The 24,641-nt window shown below is 51.9% G+C and overlaps 2 protein-coding genes across 2 annotated transcripts in view; both read left to right on the top strand.

Moving 5' to 3' along the window:
• The window catches only part of LOC140402852 (ras-related protein Rab-11A-like), a 92,444-nt gene extending 77,646 nt beyond the window's left edge, over positions 1-14,798 (top strand). Inside the window, exon 5 of the mRNA XM_072490477.1 lies at positions 11,543-14,798. Within this exon, the coding sequence (XP_072346578.1) occupies positions 11,543-11,679 (137 nt within the window). The 3' untranslated portion in view covers positions 11,680-14,798. The remainder of the gene's footprint in view (positions 1-11,542) is intronic.
• The window catches only part of LOC140402849 (NAD(P)H-hydrate epimerase-like), a 923,606-nt gene that overhangs the window by 575,866 nt on the left and 323,099 nt on the right, over positions 1-24,641 (top strand). The window lies entirely within an intron of this gene.

The raw sequence follows: 24,641 nt of genomic DNA, 5'->3' as shown, positions 1-24,641 counted from the left end.
TCAATGGGAGAGTTAGGGGATTAGAGGGATGGTCTTTGATGGGAGAGTTAGAGGATTAGAGGGATGGTCTTTGATGGGAGAGTTAGAGGATTGGAGGGATGGTCTTCGATGGGAGAGTTGGGAGATGAGAGGGATGGTTTTCAATGGGAGAGTTAGGGGATTAGAGGGATGGTCTTCGATGGGAGAGTTAGGGGATTAGAGGGATAGTCTTCGATGGGAGAGTTAGAGGATTAGAGGGATGGTCTTCGATGGGAGAGTTAGGGGATTAGAGGGATGGTCTTCGATGGGAGAGTTAGAGGATTAGAGGGATGGTCTTTGATGGGAGAGTTAGAGGATTAGAGGGATGGTCTTTGATGGGAGAGTTAGTGGATTAGAGGGATGGTCTTTGATGGGAGAGTTAGGGGATTAGAGGGATGGTCTTCGATGGGAGAGTTAGGGGTTTAGAGGGATGGTCTTTGATGGGAGAGTTAGGGGATTAGAGGGATGGTCTTCGATGGGAGAGTTAGGGGTTTAGAGGGATGGTCTTCGATGGGAGAGTTAGGGGATTAGAGGGATGGTCTTCGATGGGAGAGTTAGGGGTTTAGAGGGATGGTCTTCGATGGGAGAGTTAGGGGATTAGAGGGATGGTCTTCGATGGGAGAGTTAGGGGATTAGAGGGATGGTCTTCGATGGGAGAGTTAGGGGATTAGAGGGATGGTCTTCGATGGGAGAGTTAGGGGATTAGAGGGATGGTCTTCGATGGGAGATTTAGAGGATTAGAGGGATGGTCTTTGATGGGAGAGTTAGTGGATTAGAGGGATGGTCTTTGATGGGAGAGTTAGGGGATTAGAGGGATGGTCTTTGATGGGAGAGTTCGGGGATTAGAGGGATGGTCTTCGTTGGGAGAGTTGGGAGATGAGAGGGATGGTTTTCAATGGGAGAGTTAGGGGATTAGAGGGATGGTCTTCGATGGAGAGTTAGGGGATTAGAGAGATGGTCTTCGATGGGAGAGTTAGGGGATTCGAGGGATGGTCTTTGATGGGTGAGTTAGAGGATTAGAGGGATGGTCTTTGATGGGAGAGTTAGAGGATTAGAGGGAAGGTCTTTGATGGGAGAGTTAGAGGATTAGAGGGATGGTCTTTGATGGGAGAGTTAGGGGATAGAGGGATAGTCTTTGATGGGCGAGTTAGAGGATTAGAGGGATGGTCTTTGATGGGAGAGTTAGGGGATTAGAGGGATGGTCTTTGATGGGAGAGTTAGGGGATTAGAGGGATGGTCTTTGATGGGAGAGTTAGGGGATCAGAGGGATAGTTTTCGATTGGAGGGTAGGGGATTAGAGGGATGGTATCTGGGAGAGTTAGGGGATAGAGGGTGGTCTTCGATGGGAGAGTTAGAGGATTAGAGGGATGGTCTTTAATGGGAGAGTTAGGGGATAGAAGGATGGTCTTCGATGGGCGAGTTGGGAGATGAGAGGGATGGTTTTCAATGGGAGAGTTATGGGATCAGAGGGATGGTCTTCGATGGGAGAGTTCGGGGATTAGAGGGATGGTCTTCGCTGGGAGAGTTAGAGGATTAGACGGATGGTCTTTGATGGGAGAGTTAGTGGATTAGAGGGTTGGTCTTTGATGGGAGAGTTAGGGGATTAGAGGGATGGTCTTTGATGGGAGAGTTAGGGGATTAGAGGGATGGTCTTTGATGGGAGAGTTAGGGGATTAGAGGGATGGTCTTTGATGTGAGAGTTAGAGGATTAGAGGGATGGTCTTTGATGGGAGAGTTAGAGGATTAGAGGGAAGGTCTTCGCTGGGAGAGTTAGAGGATTAGAGGGATGGTCTTTGATGGGAGAGTTAGGGGATTAGAGGGATGGTCTTTGATTGGAGAGTTAGGGGATTAGTGGGATGGTCTTCGATGGGAGAGTTGGGAGATGAGAGGGATTGTCTTCGATTGGAGAGTTAGAGGATTAGAGGGATGGTCTTCGATGGGAGAGTTAGGGGATTAGAGGGATGGTCTTCGATGGGAGAGTTAGGGGATTAGAGGGATGTTCTTCGATGGGAGAGTTAGGGGATTAGAGGGATTGTCTTCGATGGGAGAGTTAGGGGATTAGAGGGATGGTCTTCGATGGAGAGTTAGGGGATTAGAGGGATGGTCTTCGATGGGAGAGTTAGGGGATTAGAGAGATGGTCTTTGATGGGAGAGTTAGGGGATTAGTGGGATGGTCTTCGATGGGACAGTTAGGGGATTAGAGGGATGGTCTTCGATGGGACAGTTAGGGGATTAGAGGGATGGTCTTCGATGGGAGTGTTAGGGGATTGGAGGGATGGTCTTCGATGGGAGAGTTAGGGGATTAGAGAGATGGTCTTTGATGGGAGAGTTAGTCGATTAGAGGGATGGTCTTTGATGGGAGAGTTAGGGGATTAGAGGGATGGTCTTTGATGGGAGAGTTAGAGGATTAGAGGGATGGTCTTTGATGGGAGAGTTAGTCGATTAGAGGGATGGTCTTTGATGGGAGAGTTAGGGGATTAGAGGGATGGTCTTTGATGGGAGAGTTAGAGGATTAGAGGGATGGTCTTTGATGGGAGAGTTAGTCGATTAGAGGGATGGTCTTTGATGGGAGAGTTAGGGGATTAGAGGGATGGTCTTTGATGAGAGAGTTAGGGGATTAGAGGGATGGTCTTTGATGGGAGAGTTAGAGGATTAGAGGGATGGTCTTTGATGGGAGAGTTAGTCGATTAGAGGGATGGTCTTTGATGGGAGAGTTAGGGGATTAGAGGGATGGTCTTTGATGGGAGAGTTAGGGGATTAGAGGGATGGTCTTCATTGGGAGAGTTGGGAGATGAGAGGGATGGTTTTCAATGGGAGAGTTAGGGGATTAGAGGGATGGTCTTCGATGGGAGAGTTAGGGGATTAGAGGGATGGTCTGCGATGGGAGAGTTAGGGGATTAGAGGGATGGTCTTTGATGGGAGAGTTAGGGGATTAGTGGGATGGTCTTTGATGGGTGAGTTAGAGGATTAGAGGGATGGTCTTTGATGGGAGAGTTAGAGGATTAGAGGGAAGGTCTTTGATGGGAGAGTTAGAGGATTAGAGGGATGGTCTTTGATGGGAGAGTTAGGGGATAGAGGGATAGTCTTCGATGGGCGAGTTAGAGGATTAGAGGGATGGTCTTTGATGGGAGAGTTTGGGGATTAGAGGGATGGTCTTTGATGGGAGAGTTAGGGGATTAGAGGGATGGTCTTCGATTGGAGATTTAGGGGATTAGAGGGATGGTCTTTGATGGGAGAGTTTGGGGATTAGAGGGATGGTCTTCGATGGGAGAGTTGGGATATGAGAGGGATGGTCCTCAATGGGAGAGTTAGAGGATTAGAGGGATGGTCTCTGATGGGAGAGTTAGGGGATCAGAGGGATAGTTTTCGATTGGAGGGTAGGGAGATTAGAGGGATGGTATCTGGAAGAGTTAGGGGATTAGAGGGATGGTCTTCGATGGGAGAGTTAGGGGATTAGAGGGATGGTCTTCGATGGAAGAGTTAGAGGATTAGAGGGATGGTCTTTGATGGGCGAGTTAGAGGATTAGAGGGATGGTCTTTGATGGTAGAGTTAGGGGATTAGAGGGATGGTCTTCGGTGGGAGAGTTAGAGGATTAGAGGGATGGTCTTTGATGGGAGAGTTAGAGGATTAGAGGGAAGATCATTGATGGGAGAGTTAGAGGATTAGAGGGATGGTCTTTGATGGGAGAGTTAGGGGATTAGAGGGATGGTCTCCGGTGGGAGAGTTAGGGGATTAGTGGGATGGTCTTCGGTGGGAGAGTTAGGGGATTAGAGGGATGGTCTTATATAGGAGAGTTAAGGGATTAGAGAGATGGTCTTTGATGGGAGAGTTAGGGGATTAGTGGGATGGTCTTTGATGGGAGAGTTAGAGGATTAGTGGGATGGTCTTCGATGGGAGAGTTGGGAGATGAGAGGGATGGTTTTCAATGGGAGAGTTAGGGGTTTAGAGGGATGGTCTTCGATGGGAGAGTTAGAGGATGAGAGGGATGGTCTTCGATGGGAGATTTAGAGGATGAGAGGGATGGTGTTCGATGGGAGAGTTAGGGGATTAGAGGGATGTTCTTCGATGGGAGAGTTAGGGGATTAGAGGGATGGTCTTTGATGGGAGAGTTAGTGGATTAGAGGGATGGTCTTTGATGGGAGAGTTAGGGGATCAGAGGGATGGTCTTCGATGGGAGAGTTAGGGGATTAGAGGGATGGTCTTTGATGGGAGAGTTAGAGGATTAGAGGGATGGTCTTTGATGGGAGAGTTAGGGGATTAGAGGGATGGTCTTTGATGGGAGAGTTAGTGGATTAGAGGGATGGTCTTTGATGGGAGAGTTAGGGGATTAGAGGGATGGTCTTTGATGGGAGAGTTAGGGGTTTAGAGGGATGGTCTTCGATGGGAGAGTTAGGGGATTAGAAGGATGGTCTTCGATGGGAGAGTTAGGGGATTAGAGGGATGGTCTTCGATGGGAGAGTTAGTGGATTAGAGGGATGGTCTTCGATGGGAGAGTTAGGGGATTAGAGGGATGGTCTTCGATGGGAGAGTTAGAGGATTAGAGGGATGGTCTTTGATGGGAGAGTTAGAGGATTAGAGGGATGGTCTTTGATGGGAGAGTTAGGGGATAGAGGGATGGTCTGCGATGGGAGAGTTAGAGGATTAGAGGGATGGTCTTCGATGGGAGAGTTAGGGGATTAGAGGGATGGTCTTTGATGGGAGAGTTAGGGGATTAGAGGGATGGTCTTTGATGGGAGAGTTAGGGGATAGAGGGATAGTCTTTGATGGGCGAGTTAGAGGATTAGAGGGATGGTCTTTGATGGGAGAGTTAGGGGATTAGAGGGATGGTCTTTGATGGGAGAGTTAGGGGATTAGAGGGATGGTCTTTGATGGGAGAGTTAGGGGATCAGAGGGATAGTTTTCGATTGGAGGGTAGGGGATTAGAGGGATGCTATCTGGGAGAGTTAGGGGATCGAGGGTGGTCTTCGATGGGAGAGTTAGAGGATTAGAGGGATGGTCTTTAATGGGAGAGTTAGGGGATAAAAGGATGGTCTTCGATGGGCGAGTTGGGAGATGAGAGGGATGGTTTTCAATGGGAGAGTTATGGGATCAGAGGGATGGTCTTCGATGGGAGAGTTCGGGGATTAGAGGGATGGTCTTCGCTGGGAGAGTTAGAGGATTAGACGGATGGTCTTTGATGGGAGAGTTAGTGGATTAGAGGGTTGGTCTTTGATGGGAGAGTTAGGGGATTAGAGGGATGGTCTTTGATGGGGGAGTTAGGGGATTAGAGGGATGGTCTTTGATGGGAGAGTTAGGGGATTAGAGGGATGGTCTTCGATGGGAGAGTTAGGGGATTAGAGGGATGGTCTTCGATGGGAGAGTTAGGGGATTAGAGGGATGGTCTTCGATGGGAGAGTTAGGGGATTAGAGGGATGGTCTTTGATGGGAGAGTTAGGGGATTAGAGGGATGGTCTTTGATGGGAGAGTTAGAGGATTAGAGGGATGGTCTTTGATGGGAGAGTTAGAGGATTAGAGGGAAGGTCTTCGCTGGGAGAGTTAGAGGATTAGAGGGATAGTCTTTGATGGGAGAGTTAGGGGATTAGAGGGATGGTCTTCGATGGGAGAGTTAGGGGATTAGAGGGATGGTCTTTGATGGGAGAGTCAGGGGATTAGAGGGATGGTCTTTGATGGGAGAGTTAGTGGATTAGAGGGATGGTCTTTGATGGGAGAGTTAGGGGATTAGAGGGATAGTCTTCGAATTGAGAGTTGGGAGATGAGAGGGATGGTTTTCAATGGGAGAGTTAGGGGATTAGAGGGATGGTTTTCAATGGGAGAGTTTGGGGATTAGAGGGATGGTCTTCGATGGGAGAGTTGGGATATGAGAGGGATGGTCCTCAATGGGAGAGTTAGAGGATTAGAGGGATGGTCTCTGATGGGAGAGTTAGGGGATCAGAGGGATAGTTTTCGATTGGAGGGTAGGGGGATTAGAGGGATGGTATCTGGAAGAGTTAGGGGATTAGAGGGATGGTCTTCGATGGGAGAGTTAGGGGATTAGAGGGATGGTCTTCGATGGAAGAGTTAGAGGATTAGAGGGATGTTCTTTGATGGTAGAGTTAGGGGATTAGAGGGATGGTCTTCGGTGGGAGAGTTAGAGGATGAGAGGGATGGTCTTCGATGGGAGAGTTAGGGGATTAGAGGGATGGTCTTTGATGGGATAGTTAGAGGATTAGAGGGATGGTCTTTGATGGGAGAGTTAGAGGATTAGAGGGATGGTCTTCGATGGGAGAGTTAGGGGATTAGAGGGATGATCTTCGATGGGAGAGTTAGGAGATTAGAGGGATGGTCTTTGATGGGAGAGTTAGTGGATTAGAGGGATGGTCTTCGATGGTAGAGTTAGGGGATTAGAGGGATGGTCTTCGATGGGAGAGTTAGAGGATTAGTGGGATGGTCTTTGATGGGAGAGTTAGAGGATTAGAGGGATGGTCTTTGATGGGAGAGTTAGGGGATTAGAGGGATGGTCTTCGATGGGAGAGTTAGGAGATTAGAGGGATGGTCTTCGATGGGAGAGTTAGGGGATTAGAGGGATGGTCTTCGATGGGAGAGTTAGGGGATTAGAGGGATGATCTTCGATGGGAGAGTTAGGAGATTAGAGGGATGGTCTTTGATGGGAGAGTTAGTGGATTAGAGGGATGGTCTTCGATGGGAGAGTTAGGGGATTAGAGGGATGGTCTTCGATGGGAGAGTTAGAGGATTAGTGGGATGGTCTTTGATGGGAGAGTTAGAGGATTAGAGGGATGGTCTTTGATGGGAGAGTTAGGGGATTAGAGGGATGGTCTTCGGTGGGAGAGTTAGGGGATTAGAGGGATGGTCTTATATAGGAGAGTTAAGGGATTAGAGAGATGGTCTTTGATGGGAGAGTTAGGGGATTAGTGGGATGGTCTTTGATGGGAGAGTTAGGGGTTTAGTGGGATGGTCTTCGATGGGAGAGTTAGGGGATTAGAGGGATGGTCTTCAATGGGAGAGTTAGAGGATTAGAGGGATGGTCTTCGATGGGAGAGTTAGGGGATTAGTGGGATGGTCTTCGATGGGAGAGTTAGGGGATTAGAGGGATGGTCTTCGATGGGAGAGTTAGGAGATTAGAGGGATGGTCTGCGATGGGAGAGTTAGGGGATTAGAGGGATGGTCTTCGATGGGAGAGTTAGTGGATTAGAGGGATGGTCTTCGATGGGAGAGTTAGAGGATTAGAGGGATGGTCTTTGATGGGAGAGTTAGGGGATTAGTGGGATGGTCTTCGATGGGAGAGTTAGGGGATTAGAGGGATGGTCTTCGATGGGAGAGTTAGGAGATTAGAGGGATGGTCTGCGATGGGAGAGTTAGGGGATTAGAGGGATGGTCTTCGATGGGAGAGTTAGTGGATTAGAGGGATGGTCTTCGATGGGAGAGTTAGAGGATTAGAGGGATGGTCTTTGATGGGAGAGTTAGGGGATTAGAGGGATGGTCTTCGATGGGAGAGTTAGGGGATGAGAGGGATGGTCTTCGATGGGAGAGTTAGAGGATTAGAGGGATGGTCTTTGATGGGAGAGTTAGGGGATTAGAGGGATGGTCTTCGATGGGAGAGTTAGGGGATTAGAGGGATGGTCTTCGATGGGAGAGTTAGAGGATTAGAGGGATGGTCTTTGATGGGAGAGTTAGGGGATTAGAGGGATGGTCTTTGATGGGAGAGTTAGAGGATTAGAGGGATGGTCTTTGATGGGAGAGTTAGGGGATTAGAGGGATGGTCTTCGTTGGGAGAGTTGGGAGATGAGAGGGATGGTTTTCAATGGGAGAGTTAGGGGATTAGAGGGATGGTCTTCGATGGGAGAGTTAGAGGATTAGAGGGATGGTCTTTGATGGGAGAGTTAGAGGATTAGAGGGATGGTCTTTGATGGGAGAGTTAGGGGATTAGAGGGATGGTCGTCGATGGGAGAGTTGGGAGATGAGAGGGATGGTCTTCGATGTGAGAGTTAGGGGTTTAGTGGGATGGTCTTTGATGGGAGAGTTAGGGGTTTAGTGGGATGGTCTTTGATGGGAGAGTTAGGGGATTGGAGGGATAGTCTTTGATGGGCGAGTTGGAGGATTAGAGGGATGGTCTTTGATGGGAGAGTTCGGGGATTAGAGGGATGGTCTTCGATGGGAGAGTTAGGGGATTGGAGGGATGGTCTTTGATGGGAGAGTTAGGGGATTAGAGGGATGGTCTTTGATGGGAGAGTTAGGGGATTAGTGGGATGGCCTTTGATTGGAGAGTTAGAGGATTAGTGGGATGGTCTTCGATGGGAGAGTTGGGAGATGAGAGGGATGGCCTTTGATGGGAGAGTTAGGGGATTAGAGGGATGGTCTTCGATGGGAGAGTTAGGGGATTAGAGGGATGGTCTTTAATGGGAGAGTTAGAGGATCAGAGGGATAGTTTTCGATTGGAGGGTAGGGGATTAGAGGGATGCTATCTGGGAGAGTTAGGGGATCGAGGGTGGTCTTCGATGGGAGAGTTAGAGGATTAGAGGGATGGTCTTTAATGGGAGAGTTAGGGGATAGAAGGATGGTCTTCGATGGGCGAGTTGGGAGATGAGAGGGATCGTTTTCAATGGGAGAGTTATGGGATCAGAGGGATGGTCTTCGATGGGAGAGTTCGGGGATTAGAGGGATGGTCTTCGCTGGGAGAGTTAGAGGATTAGACGGATGGTCTTTGATGGGAGAGTTAGTGGATTAGAGGGTTGGTCTTTGATGGGAGAGTTAGGGGATTAGAGGGATGGTCTTTGATGGGAGAGTTAGGGGATTAGAGGGATGGTCTTTGATGGGAGAGTTAGGGGATTATAGGGATGGTCTTCGATGGGAGAGTTAGGGGATTAGAGGGATGGTCTTCGATGGGAGAGTTAGGGGATTAGAGGGATGGTCTTCGATGGGAGATTTAGGGGATTAGAGGGATGGTCTTTGATGGGAGAGTTAGGGGATTAGAGGGATGGTCTTTGATGGGAGAGTTAGAGGATTAGAGGGATGGTCTTTGATGGGAGAGTTAGAGGATTAGAGGGAAGGTCTTCGCTGGGAGAGTTAGAGGATTAGAGGGATGGTCTTTGATGGGAGAGTTAGGGGATTAGAGGGATGGTCTTCGATGGGAGAGTTAGGGGATTAGAGGGATGGTCTTTGATGGGAGAGTCAGGGGATTAGAGGGATGGTCTTTGATGGGAGAGTTAGGGGATTAGAGGGATGGTCTTTGATGGGAGAGTTAGGGGATTAGAGGGATAGTCTTCGAATTGAGAGTTGGGAGATGAGAGGGATGGTTTTCAATGGGAGAGTTAGGGGATTAGAGGGATGGTCTTCGATGGGAGAGTTAGGGGATTAGAGGGATGGTCTTTGATGGGAGAGTTAGAGGATTAGAGGGATGGTCTTTGATGTGAGAGTTAGAGGATTAGAGGGAAGGTCTTTGATGGGAGAGTTAGAGGATTAGAGGGATGGTCTTTGATGGGAGAGTTGGGGGATCAGAGGGATAGTTTTCGATTGGAGGGTAGGGGGATTAGAGTGATGGAATCTGGGAGAGTTAGGGGATTAGAGGGATGGTTTTCGATGGGAGAGTTAGGGGATCAGAGGGTTGGTCTTCGATGAGAGAGTTAGAGGATTAGAGGGATGGTCTTCGATGGGAGAGTTAGGGGATCAGAGGGATAGTTTTCGATTGGAAGGTAGGGGGATTAGGGGGATGGTCTTCGATGGGAGAGTTAGGGGATTAGAGGGATGGTCTTCGATGGGAGAGTTAGAGGATTAGAGGGATGGTCTTTGATGGGAGAGTTAGGGGATCAGAGGGATAGTTTTCGATTGGAGGGTAGGGGATTAGAGGGATGGTATCTGGGAGAGTTAGGGGATTAGAGGGATGGTCTTCGATGGCCAATGTTGTTCCTCTGTTTAAGAAGGGTAGCAAGGATAATCCCGGGAACTACAGGCCCGTGAGCCTTACTTCAGTGGTAGGGAAATTACTGGAGAGAATTCTTCGAGACAGGATCTACTCCCATTTGGATGCAAATGGACGTATTAGTGAGAGGCAGCACGGTTTTGTGAAGGGGAGGTCGTGTCTCACTAACTTGATAGAGTTTTTCGAGGAGATCACTAAGATGATTGATGCAGGTAGGGCAGTGGATGTTGTCTATATGGACTTCAGTAAGGCCTTTGACAAGGTCCCTCATGGTAAACTAGTACAAAAGGTGAAGTCACACGGGATCAGGGGTGAGCTGGCAAGGTGGATACAGAACTGGCTAGGTCATAGAAGGCAGAGAGTAGCAATGAAAGGATGCTTTTCTAATTGGAGGGCTGTGACCAGTGGTGTTCCACAGGGATCAGTGCTGGGACTTTTGCTCTTTGTAGTATATATAAATGATTTGGAGGAAAATGTAACTGGTCTGATTAGTAAGTTTGCAGACGACACAAAGGTTGGTGGAATTGCGGATAGCGATGAGGACTGTCGGAGGATACAGCAGGATTTAGATTGTTTGGAGAATTGGGCGGAGAGATGGCAGATGGAGTTTAATCCGGACAAATGTGAGGTAATGCATTTTGGAAGGTCTAATGCAGGTAGGGAATATACAGTGAATGGTAGAACCCTCAAGAGTATTGAAAGTCAAAGAGATCTAGGAGTACAGGTCCACAGGTCATTGAAAGGGGCAACACAGGTGGAGAAGGTAGTCAAGAAGGCATACGGCATGCTTGCCTTCATTGGCCGGGGCATTGAGTATACGAATTGGCAAGTCATTGGTATAGAACCTTAGTTAGGCCACACTTGGAGTATAGTGTTCAATTCTGGTCGCGACACTACCAGAAGGATGTGGAGGCTTTAGAGAGGGTGCAGAAGAGATTTACCAGAATGTTGCCTGGTATGGAGGGCATTAGCTATGAGGAGCGGTTGAATAAACTCGGTTTGTTCTCACTGGAACGAAGGAGGTTGAGGGGAGACCTGATAGAGGTATACAAAATTATGAGGGGCACAGACAGAGTGGATAGTCAGAGGCTTTTCCCCAGGGTAGAGGGGTCAATTACTAGGGGGCATAGGTTTAAGGTGAGAGGGGCAAGGTTTAGAGTAGATGTACGAGGCAAGTTTTTTACGCAGAGGGTAGTGGGTGCCTGGAACTCGCTATCGGAGGAGGTAGTGGAAGCAGGGACGATAGTGACATTTAAGGGGCATCTTGACAAATAAATGAATAGGATGGGAATAGAGGGATACGGACCCAGGAAGTGTAGAAGATTGTAGTTTAGTCGGGCAACATGGTCGGCACAGGCTTGGAGGGCCGAAGGGCCTGTTCCTGTGCTGTACATTTCTTTGTTCTTGTTCTTTGGGAGAGTTAGGGGATCAGAGGGATAGTTTTCGATTGGAGGGTAGGGGGATTAGAGGGATGGTCTTTGATGGGAGAGTTAGGGGACAGAGGGATAGTTTTCGATTGGAGGGTAGGGGGATTAGAAGGATGGTGTCTGGGAGAGTTAGGGGCCTGGAGACCTTTCCTTACCTTGACCTGCTTGCGATTGCTTCCGCAGAAATCTTCCACCGGCGTTCCCAGAACCGCGGAAACAAACAGGGGATCAACAATGTCTCCCTCGGCGGCAACAGTGTCTCCAACGAGCGAGCGACGACCGAGGTGGCGACCAAGAAACCTTGCTGTCAAAACATCTGACCAGACGTTGGGCACCGCTTTCCGCGCCCCTGGGGACCCTGCGTCATTCACTGCTATTCACTGCCTCCCCTAACCCCATTTCCCCGCTTCACCCCAATTGGCCTCCTCCTTCCCCCACCCCACCCCGCACCCCTCCGTCAAGTGAGGCTGGCAGGGAGCCTGGGTGGGAATGGGGACTTTGCAGTTTCCGTGAATTAACCTTCCGAACCACACTGCCCCCCCCCGCAAATGGCCACCTTAAACCGAGAAGGAACTCCTTCCTTATCATTCTCCAAGGCCCTCGCCAAATTGTGAGTGGAACAAAATGGCTGCCAAATTGTGGGTGGAACAAAATGGCCACCGTTCTGCAGGGGTCATCCTCCTGTTCTGTCGCCTGAGACTCGGGAGGAGCAGAGTTGTCTTGACTTTGTTCGTCCTCGACTCAATGGAGACAGGAATACGCCAATCACAAGATATTGGGAAAGGGCTTGGGGGGCAACGGAGCAGAGTGGGATAGGGTCACCCTGACTGCTGTCTGTGGGGGGGTCCCAGTTCAATCGACTGTTCAGCACACTCCATCGAGTTCCCCATTGCGATGGAATACCGACAACTCACATCTCCAACCTACACCTCCAATAGACCGTGCGGAGGAGATGGTTCAGAGGGAGCATGCTGTTCTCAATGCACTTCACCGGGACGGTGTAGAGAGAGCTTTATTGTGTATCGAACCCCGTGCTGTACCTGTACTTTAGTGTTTGATGGGGACAGTGCAGAGGGAGCTTTACTCTGTATCTAACCCCGTGCTGTACCTGTCCTGGGAGTGTTTGATGGGGGACAGTGCAGAGGGAGCTTTACTCTGTATCTAACCCCGTGCTGTACCTGTCCTGGGAGTGTTTGATGGGGACAGTGCAGAGGGAGCTTTACTCTGTATCTAACCCCGTGCTGTACCTGTCCTGGGAGTGTTTGATGGGGGACAGTGCAGAGGGAGCTTTACTCTGTATCTAACCCCGTGCTCTACCTGTCCTGGGAGTGTTTTATGGGGACAGTGTAGAGGGAGCTTTGCTCTGTATCTAACCCCGTGCTGTAGCTGTCCTGGGAGTGTTTGATGGAGACAGTGCAGAGGGAGCTTTATTGTGTATCTAACCCCGTGCTGCACCTGTCCTTTAGTGTTTGATGGGGGACAGTGTAGAGGGAGCTTTACTCTGTATCTAACCCCGTGCTCTACCTGTCCTGGGAGTGTTTGATGGGGACAGTGCAGAGGGAGCTTTACTCTGTATCTAACCCCGTGCTGTACCTGTCCTTTAGTGTTTGATGGGGACAGTGCAGAGGGAGCTTTACTCTGTATCTAACCCCGTGCTGTACCTGTCCTGGGAGTGTTTGATGGGGGACAGTGCAGAGGGAGCTTTACTCTGTATCTAACCCCGTGCTCTACCTGTCCTGGGAGTGTTTGATGGGGACAGTGTAGAGGGAGCTTTGCTCTGTATCTAACCCCGTGCTGTACCTGCCCTGGGAGTGTTTGATGGGGACAGTGTAGAGGGAGCTTTACCCTGTATCTAACCCCGTGCTGTACCTGTCCTGGGAATGTTTGATGGGGACAGTGTAGAGGGAGCTTTACTCTGTATCTAACCCTGTGCTGTACCTGTACTGGGAGTGTTTGATGGGGACAGTGTAGAGGGAGCTTTACTCTGTATCTAACCCCATGCTGTACCTGTCCTGGGAGTGTTTGATGGGGGACAGTGCAGAGGGAGCTTTACTCTGTATCTAACCCCGTGCTCTACCTGTCCTGGGAGTGTTTGATGGGGACAGTGTAGGGGGAGCTTTACTCTGCATCTAACCCCGTGCTGTACCTGTCCTGGGAATGTTTGATGGGGACAGTGTAGAGGGAGCTTTACCCTGTATCTAACCCCGTGCTGTACCTGTCCTGGGAGTGTTTGATGGGGACAGTGTAGAGGGAGCTTTGCTCTGTATCTAACCCCGTGCTGTACCTGCCCTGGGAGTGTTTGATGGGGACAGTGTAGAGGGAGCTTTACTCTGTATCTAACCCTGTGCTGTACCTGTCCTGGGAGTGTTTGATGGGGACAGTGTAGGGTGAGCTTTACTCTGCATCTAACCCCGTGCTGTACCTGTCCTGGGAATGTTTGATGGGGACAGTGTAGAGGGAGCTTTACCCTGTATCTAACCCCGTGTGGTACCTGCCCTGGGAGTGTTTGAAGGGGACAGTGTAGAGGGAGCTTTACTCTATATCTAACCCCGTGCTGTACCTGTCCTGGGAGTGTTTGATAGGGACAGTGTAGAGGGAGCTTTACTCTGTATCGAACCCCGTGCTGTACCTGTCCTGGGAGTGTTTGATGGGGATAGCGTAGAGGGAACTTTACTCTGTATCTAACCCTGTGCTGTACCTGTCCGGGGAGTGTTTGATGGGGACAGTGTAGAGGGAGCTTTACTCTGTATCTAACCCCGTGCTGTACCTGTTGTGGGAGTGTTTGATGGGGACAGTGTAGAGGGAGCTTTATTCTATATCTAACCCCATGCTGTACCTGTCCTGGGAGTGTTTGATGGGGACAGTGTAGAGGGAGCTTTACTCTGTGCGAGTGGAGTTTGGTAACTGGATAAACCTGTCTTCGCTGCTGAAGTATTTTCGAATGGAAGCTAACCCGCTAAACCATTGGGACGCGGGGAGGCCGGGGGAGTGAGGGGTGGGCTGGATCCGTGAGAGGCCAGTTGGGAGGGGGAGGCAAGGCGTGGGGGTGGGCTTGGAGGGGGGAGGGGGTGTGGGGGGGGGGGGGCGGGGAGAGGGGATTCTTAGCTCTCCAATCTGTGGCCAGGAGCTGCCACCTTGTGGTGAACACCATTCTGAGCATTGCCTGGGGAGTGAATTGCTGACAATAAATGATTCAGGCAGATTTATCCCGGGGTCGTGTGAAGTGGACTAGGTGGGTCCTGGACAAAGACCACTAAAATTCCTATCATTGAAGGGTTGAAAACAATCTCCGTGTCGGGATAGCAATGATGGACGTTTCGGCCTAAATTTCCAGCCCGGAGCTTATCCGGAAAGATTATAGGACAGATTCAAACGTTAATATATATTTGGAAGCATTTCAATGGGTTGTTGTTGTCAAAATAAAGATAATTTCTCCTCAGTTTGTACAAGAGGTTGTCTTTCTATCCTTAAAGTCTACCTGTGTTTGCTTACAAAGAACAAAGAACAAAGAAATGTACAGCACAGGAACAGGCCCTTCGGCCCTCCAAGCCCGTGCCGACCATGCTGCCCGACTAAACTATAATCTTCTACACTTCCTGGGTCCGTATCCTTCTATTCCCATCCTATTCATGTATTTGTCAAGATGCCCCTTAAATGTCCCTATCGTCCCTGCTTCCACCACCTCCTCCGGTAGTGAGTTCCAGGCACCCACTACCTTCTGTGTAAAAAACTTGCCTCGTACATCTACTCTAAACCTTGCCCCTCTCACCTTAAACCTATGCCCCCTAGTAATTGACCCCTTTCCCCCGGGGAAAAGCCTCTGACTATCCATTCTGTCTATGCCCCTTATAATTTTGTAGACCTCTATCAGGTTTCCCCTCAACCTCCTTCGTTCCAGTGAGAACAAACCGAGTTTATCCAACCGCTCCTCATAGCTAACGCCCTCCATACCAGGCAACATCCTGGTAAATCTCTTCTGCACCCTCTCTAAAGCCTCCACATCCTTCTGGTAGTGTGGCGACCAGAATTGAACACTATACTTACTGTGGTAGTATGTATTGGGGGTCATGTGGGACTGGAAGCCCTAATGTCATTGGCTGACAGATCCCGGGTCCTGGTTGGCCGTTGACCTCATACTCCGCCCTGAAGGCGAAGTATAAGAAGCCGGTGTCTTCCCCCACAGGCCAGTTTACTATCGGGCTGCTGGGGAACAGACACGCTTAATAAAGCCTCATCGACTTCACTCTATTTGTCTCACGGAGTCTTTGTGCGCCACAATTTATTAAGCGTGCCTAAAAAGGACTATGGAGCTCAGGATCATTCCAGAATGCCTGAGGATCAGCCCCCACGCAGTGAATGCGGCAGCAGCCTTCAAACACTGGCAGACTTGCTTCGAGGCCTACATCAGAACGACCACCGGCCGAGTCTCAGACGAACAAAAACTGCAGGTCCTGCACTCGAGGGTGAGCACGGAGATTTTCACCCTCATTGAAGACCCCCGCGAATTCCAGACGGCGTTCGCAGCACTGAGAAGTCTCTACGTTCGCCCAGTTAACCAAATCTACGCTCGCTACCAGCTCGCGACGAGACGGCAAGCTCCCGGAGAATCGATGGACGAGTTCTACGCCGCATTGCTGATTTTGGGACGAGCCTGCAGCTGCCCGTCGGTGAACGCAAACGAACACACGGACATGTTAATGCGCGACGCTTTTGTTGCAGGTATGCAATCCTCCCAAATCCGCCAAAGACTTCTAGAAAAAGAGTCGCTAGGACTCTCAGAGGCACGGGCCCTGGCAGCCTCGCTGGACGTAGCCGCGCGTAATACCCGCGCCTACGGCCCCGACCGCGCGGCAGGCCATTGGGCCCCGTACGTACCCGCCGCGGCAAACCCCCTACCCCCCCCCCCCCCCGGACACCCCACAGGCTTGCGCAGTCCAAACGCCGAGTCGCACCGGGGGCGCCCGCTGTTATTTCTGCGGCCAGGCGAAGCACCCCCGACAACGCTGTCCGGCCCGCGCAGCTATCTGCAAAAGCTGCGGGGAAAAGGGCCATTATGCGGTGGTGTGCCGATCCCGCGAGGTCGCCGCCGTCCCGGGGCCACAGGGAGCCCTACAGGCAGCCTATGCCTCCCAACCCCCCCAGCACGCCATGTGCGACCCCCAGGCGCCGCCATTTTGGGTCCCGACCACCGCGGTCCCGGGAGAACTGGGAGCCCTGCACGCCGCCTACGCTCCCCAACCCCCCTCCCCGCAGCCCATGTACGACCCGCCGCCGGCGCTCCCGATTTGGGTGCCGGCCAACACTCTCCACGGAGAGGAGGGGGTTTTTCGCATCCCGAACGCCACCCTCACCCCCGTCCCGCGCCCCACGCCTGACCCGCCGGCGCCACCTACCTTGTCCCCGACCACCGCTGTCCCCGGCGAGGGAGCTCCGCACGGTGCCAGCGCTCGCGGCCCCACGACTGACCCGCCGGAGCCGCCGACCTGGGCCCTCACCCCCGTCCCGCGCCCCACGCCTGACCCGCCGACCTGGGCCCTCACCCCCGTCCCGCGCCCCACGCCTGACCCGCCAGCGCCGCCGACCTGGGCCCTCACCCCCGTCCCGCGCCCCACGCCTGACCCGCCGGCAATACAACTTACCTGGACCCCGATCTCCGTCCCCGGCGAGGGACCTCCTCACGGTCCCAGCGCTCGCAGTACTGACCCGCCGGCCTGGGCCCCGACCACCGCTGTCCCCGGCGAGGGAGCTCCGCGTGGTCCTAGCGCCCGCGGCCCTGGCGCTCGCAGCCAAGGAACTCCGCGCGGTCCTAGCGCCCCCCAGACCCCCCAGCACTCAATGTGCGACCCGCAGACGCCGCCATTTTGGGTCCCGACCACCACGAGGGGAGGAGGGGCCCCGCCATCTTGGACCGCCCCCGACCTGTACGACGCATGGGGGCGGCCATTTTGTCCACCCCCGACGCCATCTTGTGACCCCTCAGCTACGGGCGAGGTATGGGGGTGGCCATTTTGTCCATCCCCGACGCCATCTTGGACGGCAACAACGGACCCCACCCCGCTACTACAACCACGGCTCGCTTCGGTTACACTCGATCAGGCTCGGCCCCGGACTCTCCAGACGACGACGACAACGGTCCTAATTAACGGCCACGAGACGCCATGCCTAGTCGACTCCGGGAGCACGGAAAGTTTTATACATCCCGACACGGTAAGACGCTGTTCCTTAACTACCTTCCCCAGCGCACAAAAGATTTGCCTAGCTGCAGGATCCCACTCCGTACAGATCCAGGGATTCTGCATAGTTACCCTAACGGTACAGAGGAGGGAATTCAAAAACTACAAACTTAACGTCCTTCCCCAACTCTGTGCCCCCACCTTGCTGGGCTTAGATTTTCAATGTAACCTACAGAGCCTTACGTTTAAATTCGGCGGCCCCATACCCCCACTCACTATCTGCGGCCTCGCCACCCTCAAGGTGCAACCCCCGTCCTTGTTTGCGAACCTCACCCCGGATTGCAAACCCGTCGCCACTAGGAGCAGACGGTACAGCGCCCAGGACCGGACCTTCATTCGCTCCGAAGTCCAGCGGCTACTAAAGGAGGGCATAATCCAGGCCAGCAATAGTCCCTGGAGAGCGCAGGTGGTAGTAGTGAAGACAGGGGAGAAACAAAGGATGGTCATTGACTATAGCCAGACCATCAACAGGTACACACAACTAGACGCGTACCCTCTCCCCCGCATATCCGACATGGTCAATCGGATTGCCCAGTATAAAGTCTTCTCCACCGTGGACCTCAAGTCCGCCTACCATCAGCTCCCCATCCGCCCAAGTGACCGCAAGTACACAGCCTTCGAGGCCGACGGGCGATTATACCACTTCCTAAGGGTCCCTTTTGGCGTCACAAATGGCGTCTCGGTCTTCCAACGGGAAATGGACCGAATGGTTGATCAACATGGGTTACGGGCCACGTTCCCGTACCTCGACAATGTAACCATCTGCGGCCACGATCAGCAGGACCACGACGCCAACCTCCAAAAATTCCTCCAGACTGTCAAAGCCTTGAACCTCACGTACAACGAGGACAAGTGCGTTTTTAGCACAAACCGTTTGGCCATCCTGGGATACGTAGTGCGCAATGGGATAATAGGCCCCGACCCCGAACGTATGCGCGCACTCATGGAATTTCCCCTCCCGCACTGCCCAAAAGCCCTGAAACGCTGCCTGGGGTTCTTTTCATGCTACGCCCAGTGGGTCCCCCAGTACGCAGACAAGGCCCGCCCCCTAATACAGACCACGACTTTCCCGCTGTCGACAGAGGCTTGCCAGGCCTTCAGCCGCATCAAAGCGGACATCGCAAAGGCCACGATGCGCGCCATCGACGAGTCCCTCCCCTTCCAGGTCGAGAGCGACGCCTCCGACGTAGCTCTAGCGGCTACCCTTAACCAAGCGGGCAGACCCGTGGCCTTCTTCTCCCGAACCCTCCACGCCTCAGAAATCCGCCACTCCTCAGTGGAAAAGGAAGCCCAGGCCATAGTGGAAGCTGTGCGACATTGGAGGCATTACCTGGCCGGCAGGAGATTCACTCTCCTCACTGACCAACGGTCGGTAGCCTTCATGTTCGATAATGCACAGCGGGGCAAGATCAAGAACGACAAGATCTTGCGGTGGAGGATCGAACTCTCCACCTTCAACTATGAGATCTTGTACCGGCCCGGAAAGCTGAACGAGCCGTCTGATGCCCTATCCCGCGGGACATGTGCCAACGCACAAATTGACCGCCTCCAAGCCCTCCACGAGGACCTCTGCCACCCGGGGGTCACTCGGTTTTACCACTTCATCAAGTCCCGCAATCTCCCATACTCCTTAGAGGAGGTCCGTACAGTCACAAGGGACTGCCACATCTGCGCAGAATGCAAACCGCATTTTTTCAGGCCAGATGGAGCGCACCTGATTAAGGCTTCCCGCCCCTTTGAACGCCTCAGTCTCGATTTCAAAGGGCCCCTCCCCTCCACCGACCACAACGCGTATTTCCTTAATGTAGTGGACGAATACTCCCGCTTCCCTTTTGCCATTCCCTGCTCCGACATGACCGCGGCCACAGTCATTAAAGCCCTGAACAGCATATTCACACTGTTCGGTTACCCCGCTTACGTCCACAGCGACAGGGGGTCCTCTTTCATGAGTGACGAGCTGCGCCAGTTCCTGCTCAGCAAGGGTATAGCTTCAAGCAGGACGACCAGCTACAACCCCCGGGGGAACGGGCAAGTAGAAAGGGAGAACGGCACGGTCTGGAAGGCCGTCCTACTGGCCCTACGGTCCAGGGATCTCCCAGTTTCACGGTGGCAGGAGGTCCTCCCGGACGCTCTCCATTCCATCCGGTCGTTATTATGTACGAGCACTAATCAAACGCCCCACGAGCATCTCCTTGTCTTCCCTAGGAGGTCCTCCTCTGGAACGTCGCTGCCGACCTGGCTGGCGGCCCCAGGACCCATCCTGCTCCGAAAGCACGTGCGGGCACATAAGGCGGACCCGTTGGTCGAAAGGGTTCACCTCCTCCACGCAAACCCCCAGTACGCCTACGTGGAGTACCCCGACGGCCGACAGGACACGGTCTCCCTGCGAGATCTGGCGCCCGCCGGCACCACGCACACCCCCCCGACACCATCAACCCAACCGCCCCCCTTCCTGCCACCGCCGCACCCCGCGACCGCCCCCTTCCCAGGAGGATCAGTCCCCCTCCCCTTTGCACCGACAGCTGAAACCGTGCGGCTCCCGGAGGCGACAACGCTGGTATAAGCACCACCTCCACCGCCGGGGCCGAGGCGATCGACACGGACGACCAGACCGCCCGACCGACTCGTGGCGTCGATGTAAAACAAAGATGGACTGTCCAATGAACATTTTGTTTTTCCTATATCCTCTGTAAATAGTTGTAACAGGACGATACTGTCCAATACGGTCCTACCATGTAACTGTTCTATCCTCCCAGGACCAGTACTGTAAACCCTTACCACCATACGAAGCATCACCCCGCCGGGTTCATTTTTGACAAGGGGTGAATGTGGTAGTATGTATTGGGGGTCATGTGGGACTGGAAGCCCTAATGTCATTGGCTGACAGATCCCGGGTCCTGGTTGGCCGTTGACCTCATACTCCGCCCTGAAGGCGAAGTATAAGAAGCCGGTGCCTTCCCCCGCAGGCCAGTTTACTATCGGGCTGCTGGGGAACAGACACGCTTAATAAAGCCTCATCGACTTCACTCTATTTGTCTCACGGAGTCTTTGTGCGCCACACTTACTTTCAACCATTCCCCACGGGGCTGGCCTGTATGTCTACAGCCTGATCCAGTAGGCCTCAAGGTCTGGTTCCAGCCTGCCCTAAATTAGCCAACTGGGTTGCCATGGCTTTGTTGGAGAATTAGGCCCAGTAAAGGTAGTTGCCAATGACCCGTCCCGCGTGTCGACCAGCTCTCACCGTTTGGGTCCTTTGCTTAAAGGTTGGGATTTTATTTTTACACCAATGTGGTTTACTTCCGGGGTGACAGATTTTTAAAAACACTTAACAAGGAAAAACTACTTGACGTTGGCACTTACATGTGGTGACAGCAACTGCTCAACAATTGTACAAACACAGAACATTTGTGCAGTGCAGATAACATTGTTAATCACTAGAGAGAGATGGAGGGAGAGAGAGAGGGGGAGAGGCAGAGGGACAGAGAGAGAGAGAGAGGGAGAGAGTGTCAGAGAGAGCGAGAGAGAGGGAGGGACAGACAGAGAGAGAGGGATGGAGAGAAAGAGAGAGGGAGAGACAGAGAGAGCAAGAGAGGGAGAGAGAGAGAGACAGGGAGAGGAAGAGAGAGGGACAGAGAGCGCGAGCGAGAGAGAGAGAGAGAGACAGAGAGAGCGAGAGAGGGAGAGGGAGAGAGAGAGAGACAGAGACAGAGAGCGAGTGGGACAGGGAGAGACCGAGAGAAAGAGGGTGAGAGAGAGGGACAGAAAGAGAGAGAGGGAGAGAGAGAGAGAGAGGGACAGAGTGAGAGAGGGACAGAGAGAGAGACAGAGAGGAAGAGACAGAGAGATGGAGACAGAGTAACAGAGAGACAAGACAGAGAGGGACAGAGGGATAGAGAGAGAGGGACAGTGAGAGACAGAGAGAGAGACAGAGACAGAGAGAGAGAGAGACAGAGAGGGATACAGTGAGGGAGACAGCGAGATGGACAGAGTGAGAAAGAGAGACAGAGAGAGAAACATAGACAGAGGATGTTGTTTTCTTTGACGTTCTAGTCCCAGGATGGTAAGTGTCGTGTTCACAAACACCACAAATAACTTTTGCATTGGTCAAAGCTGTAGATTTATCAACCCTACTTAATTGGATTTGACACTTACTCCTAGATAATAAACAATTGATAATATATATACAATCGACCCTCATCTACTACTAATCTCTGCACTAATACAATAACTATGATCTGCTCTCACTCACACTATCTTTCCTTCAGTCTAGCTTTCTCCTCAACCTCTCACCCACAAGGCTTAGCATCGATGCCTTATATAGTTTGACATCTAGCGCCGTCTCGTGGTTGATTTGGACATAACATTAGCCCTTACAATCCTGTGTATTTATCATAATGTCACAGAGGGAGTCAGAGAGAGAGATACAGAATGAGTCAGAGACAGAGAGAGAGACAGAGTGAGAGAGACAGAGTGAGAGGGACAGAGTCACAGAGGCAGAGAGAGAGAGACAGAGTGAGAGAGAGACAGAGAGAGTCAGAGACAGAGAGAGACAGCGAGGGATACAGAGAGAGTCAGAGAGAGAGACAGAGACAGAGTGAGAGAGACACAGAGAGAGTCAGAGACAGAGAGAGACACACAGAGAGAGGGACAGAGTCACAGAGGCAGAGAGAGAAGGAGAAAAAGAGATGGAGAGACAGAGAAGGGGAGAGAGACAGAGGGAGAGAGAGAGAAAGATAGAGACAGAGAGTGGCAGAAAGGGAGACAAAGAAAGAGAGAAATAGTGTGCTAGAGCAATAGAAAGAGAGGCACAGAGAGGGAGACAGAGAGAGACACACAGAGAGAGGGACAGGTGTGGAGAGAGACAGAGTGTGAGAGAGAGTGAGAGATGGGAGAAAGAGGCAGAGATAATCATAATAAAAATCTTTATTTGTGACACATGTAGGCTGACATTATCAGTGCAATGAAGTTACTGTGAAAATGGGTGTCACGGAAACACAGTGGTTAGCACTGCTGCTTCACAGCACCAGGTCACTGTCTGTGCGGAGTCTGCACGTCCTCCCCGTGTCTGCGTGGGTTTCCTCCGGACGCTCCGGTTTCCTCCCACAAGTCCCGAAAGATATGCTGTTAGGTGGATTGGACATTCTGAATTCCTCCGTGACACGAACAGGCGCCGGAATGACAACCCCACAATTAAACACACACACTCACACTCTCTCACACTCTCACACTCTCTCTCACACTCTCACACTCTCTCTCACACTCTCACACACTCGCTCTCACACTCTCTCTCTCTCTCACACTCTCTCTCACTCACTCTCTCTCACACACTCTCTCTCACACACTCTCTCTCTCTCACACACACTCTCACACTCTCTCTCACACACTCTCACACTCTCTCACACGCTCACACACTCTCACACTCTCTCTCTCACACACACACTCTCACACACTCTCACACTCTCCCTCTCACACTCTCTCTCACACTCTCCCTCTCACACACACTCTCACATACACTCTCACACACTCTCACACTCTCTATCTCTCACACTCTCTCTCACACTCTCACACGCTCTCTCTCACACACTCTCTCTCTCACTCATTCTCTCTCACACACTCTCTTTCACACTCTCTCTCTCACACACACTCTCACACTCTCTCTCTCTCACACACTCTCTCACACGCTCACACACTCTCTCTCTCTCTCACACACTCTCTCTCACACTCTCTCTCTCTCACAATCTCTCTCTCACTCACTCTCTCTCACACACTCTCTCTCTCTCACACTCTCTCTCTCTCACACACTCTCACACTCTCTCTCTCACACACTCTCACACTCTCTCTCACACGCTCACACACTCTCTCTCTCACACACACTCTCACACACTCTCACACTCTTCCTCTCACACTCTCTCTCACACTCTCACACTCTCCCTCTCACACACACTCTCACATATACTCTCACACACATTCTCACACTCTCTATCTCACACACTCTCTCTCACACACACTCTCACACTCTCCCTCTCACACTCTCTCTCACACTCTCACACTCTCCCTCTCACACACACTCTCACACACTCTCACACACCCTCACACACTCTCACACACTCTCTCTCACACACACACTCTCTCACACTCTCCCTCACACACACTCTCACACACACTCTCACACGCTCTCTCACACACTCTCACACACACTCTCTCTCACACACTCCCTCTCTCTCTCACACACTCTCACACACACTCTCTCACACAGTCTCTCTCACACACTCTCTCTCACTCTCTCACACGCTCTCACATTCACTCTCTCACACACTCTCTCTCACATTCTCTCACACACACTCTCTCACACACTCTCTCTCACACACACTCTCTCACACACTCTCACACACACTCTCTCTCACACACTCTCTCTCACATTCTCTCACACACACTCTCTCACACACTCTCTCTCACACACACTCTCTCACACACTCTCTCACACACTCTCTCTCACACACTCACACGCTCTCTCACATTCTCTCTCTCACACACTCTCACACTCTCTCTCACACACACTCTCACACACCCTCTCTCACACAGTCTCTCACACACTCTCTCTCTCTCACACACTCTCTCTCACACACACTCTCTCACACAGTCTCTCTCACACACTCTCTCTCACTCTCTCACACGCTCTCTCACATTCACTCTCTCACACACTCTCTCTCACATTCTCTCACACACACTCTCTCACACACTCTCTCTCACACACACTCTCTCACACACTCTCACACACACTCTCTCACACAGTCTCTCTCACACACTCTCTCTCACATTCTCTCACACACACTCACACACTCTCTCTCACACACACTCTCTCACACAGTCTCTCACACACTCTCTCTCACACACTCTCTCTCGCTCTCTCACACTCTCTCTCATTCACTCTCTCACACACTCTCTCTCACACACTCTCTCTCACTCTCTCACACGCTCTCACATTCACTCTCTCACACACTCTCTCTCACACTCTCTCTCACACACACTCTCACACACCCTCTCTCACA

This window comes from Scyliorhinus torazame, chromosome 26 (genome assembly GCF_047496885.1).
Source record: "Scyliorhinus torazame isolate Kashiwa2021f chromosome 26, sScyTor2.1, whole genome shotgun sequence".
Lineage (NCBI taxonomy): Eukaryota > Metazoa > Chordata > Chondrichthyes > Carcharhiniformes > Scyliorhinidae > Scyliorhinus > Scyliorhinus torazame.
This window is presented reverse-complemented; position numbering and strand designations above follow the sequence as displayed.